General features: G+C 30.8%; 1 protein-coding gene across 1 annotated transcript; it reads right to left on the minus strand.

Moving 5' to 3' along the window:
• Positions 1–567: 567 nt before the first annotated feature.
• LOC109589320 (uncharacterized) lies at positions 568–1,326 on the minus strand. Its single transcript, XM_020005425.1, has 5 exons — positions 1,240–1,326; positions 983–1,187; positions 852–929; positions 721–807; positions 568–677 (listed from the first exon to the last, which is right to left on the minus strand). Exons 1-5 carry the CDS (start codon positions 1,306–1,308, stop codon positions 568–570), a joined length of 549 nt encoding a protein of 182 aa, XP_019860984.1. The 5' UTR covers positions 1,309–1,326.
• Positions 1,327–1,490: the final 164 nt, after the last annotated feature.

Consider the following 1,490-nt stretch of genomic DNA (forward strand, 5'->3'; position numbering starts at 1 on the left):
GGCAGCAAGAGAAGCCAAGATTAAGAGTCACATTGCCAATCAAAGAATCACACAAACAAGACTGGAAATGGAGTTAAACAAATTGAAGTCAAAGTATGAAAATGATATGGCGGCAAAGAAAGCTGAGATTAGGAGTCACATTACTACGCAACAAGAATATAAAGAGAGACGGAAATTACTGCAAATGTGGCTGGGAAGAAGTGTAGAGTCATTTGAAGAAATAGTTTAAAATTTGTAAAAATAATCCTGTGCTATTTTATTGTACTGTTCTAATTACAATAGCTGTATTAGTTTCATATATCATGTTATTACTTTTTGCTACTTTTTGACTTACCATATACATGTATAAATTTATGATAAGAATGCTAGTTTACATGCAAAAGCTTACAAATTATGTTATTCTCAGATATATACATGTAGAAGGGGAACAGCTAGGAGGTGAGGGGTCTGAAATTTGTTCAATGTGACCAAATTTTATCAAAATTACATAGAGACATAGACATTTTAGTTTCTAAAATAAGCAATTATACATACATTAATTGATGTTACACACACATCTTAGTTAGATCAACTATCTAAATTTACTACATCATAAGCAACATTTTTATTAGTTTTAGGAGTGACCTGCTTGAATTCATATGCTTCATTACGTTTAATAAGTACTGGTGAGGCAGACGCTGTAATTAATAATTAAAGTAATACAAATATTGGTATACTTACTATGTGGATGTCTTCTCAACTTGCACAATATAACGATTATCAATAATAATGCCATTACAATAAAACCTGCTATCACTGTGATGATGACTAACTTGAATAATACACATTCATAATACAGATACTGTACTAACCAGGAATAATGATATCAAGTGAACTTATAGTAGACGTTGTAGGTGTTGTAGAAGTAGTAGTGATATTGGGATATGTATCTGTTAATGTAATACTTGAATGTGCAATGTAAACACATACAATACTAACTCACCAAATGCTAGTATAAATGGTTCACTACTACCAGCCTCATTGCTAAATACAATACTGATATTACACTGTTCATATAATGGTACTGATATTAATCCTGTTATATCATTCATATTCCTTATTTGGTAAGTTGTACTGCTATCAGTTCCATTACACTGTACAGTAACTGTAACATGTTCAGGAGCTTCACCAGTGCACTCCACAATAATCTATAAATGGCAATAATATTAATAATAATGGTATTAATATTTAATAACATACTGGAATATAGAACTGGGTAATAACCACATCTTGTGTATAAGCAAGTTTGTCAAGTGATAATGTGCCCATGTTTGTTGATCTTGGTACTATAGCAGTGCAGTAAACATATAAACATGAATTAGTGTATGCCCCATACCTCTTTGATATGAGAATGTAGCATTATTAGATATTCCTTCTCCTAATTCATTAACTCCAGTTATAACATATGTATAACGATGAATAAATAAATTATTATCCACAAACTGATAATT

Source organism: Amphimedon queenslandica, unplaced genomic scaffold (assembly GCF_000090795.2).
Source record: "Amphimedon queenslandica unplaced genomic scaffold, v1.1 AMPQUscaffold_11433, whole genome shotgun sequence".
NCBI lineage: Eukaryota > Metazoa > Porifera > Demospongiae > Haplosclerida > Niphatidae > Amphimedon > Amphimedon queenslandica.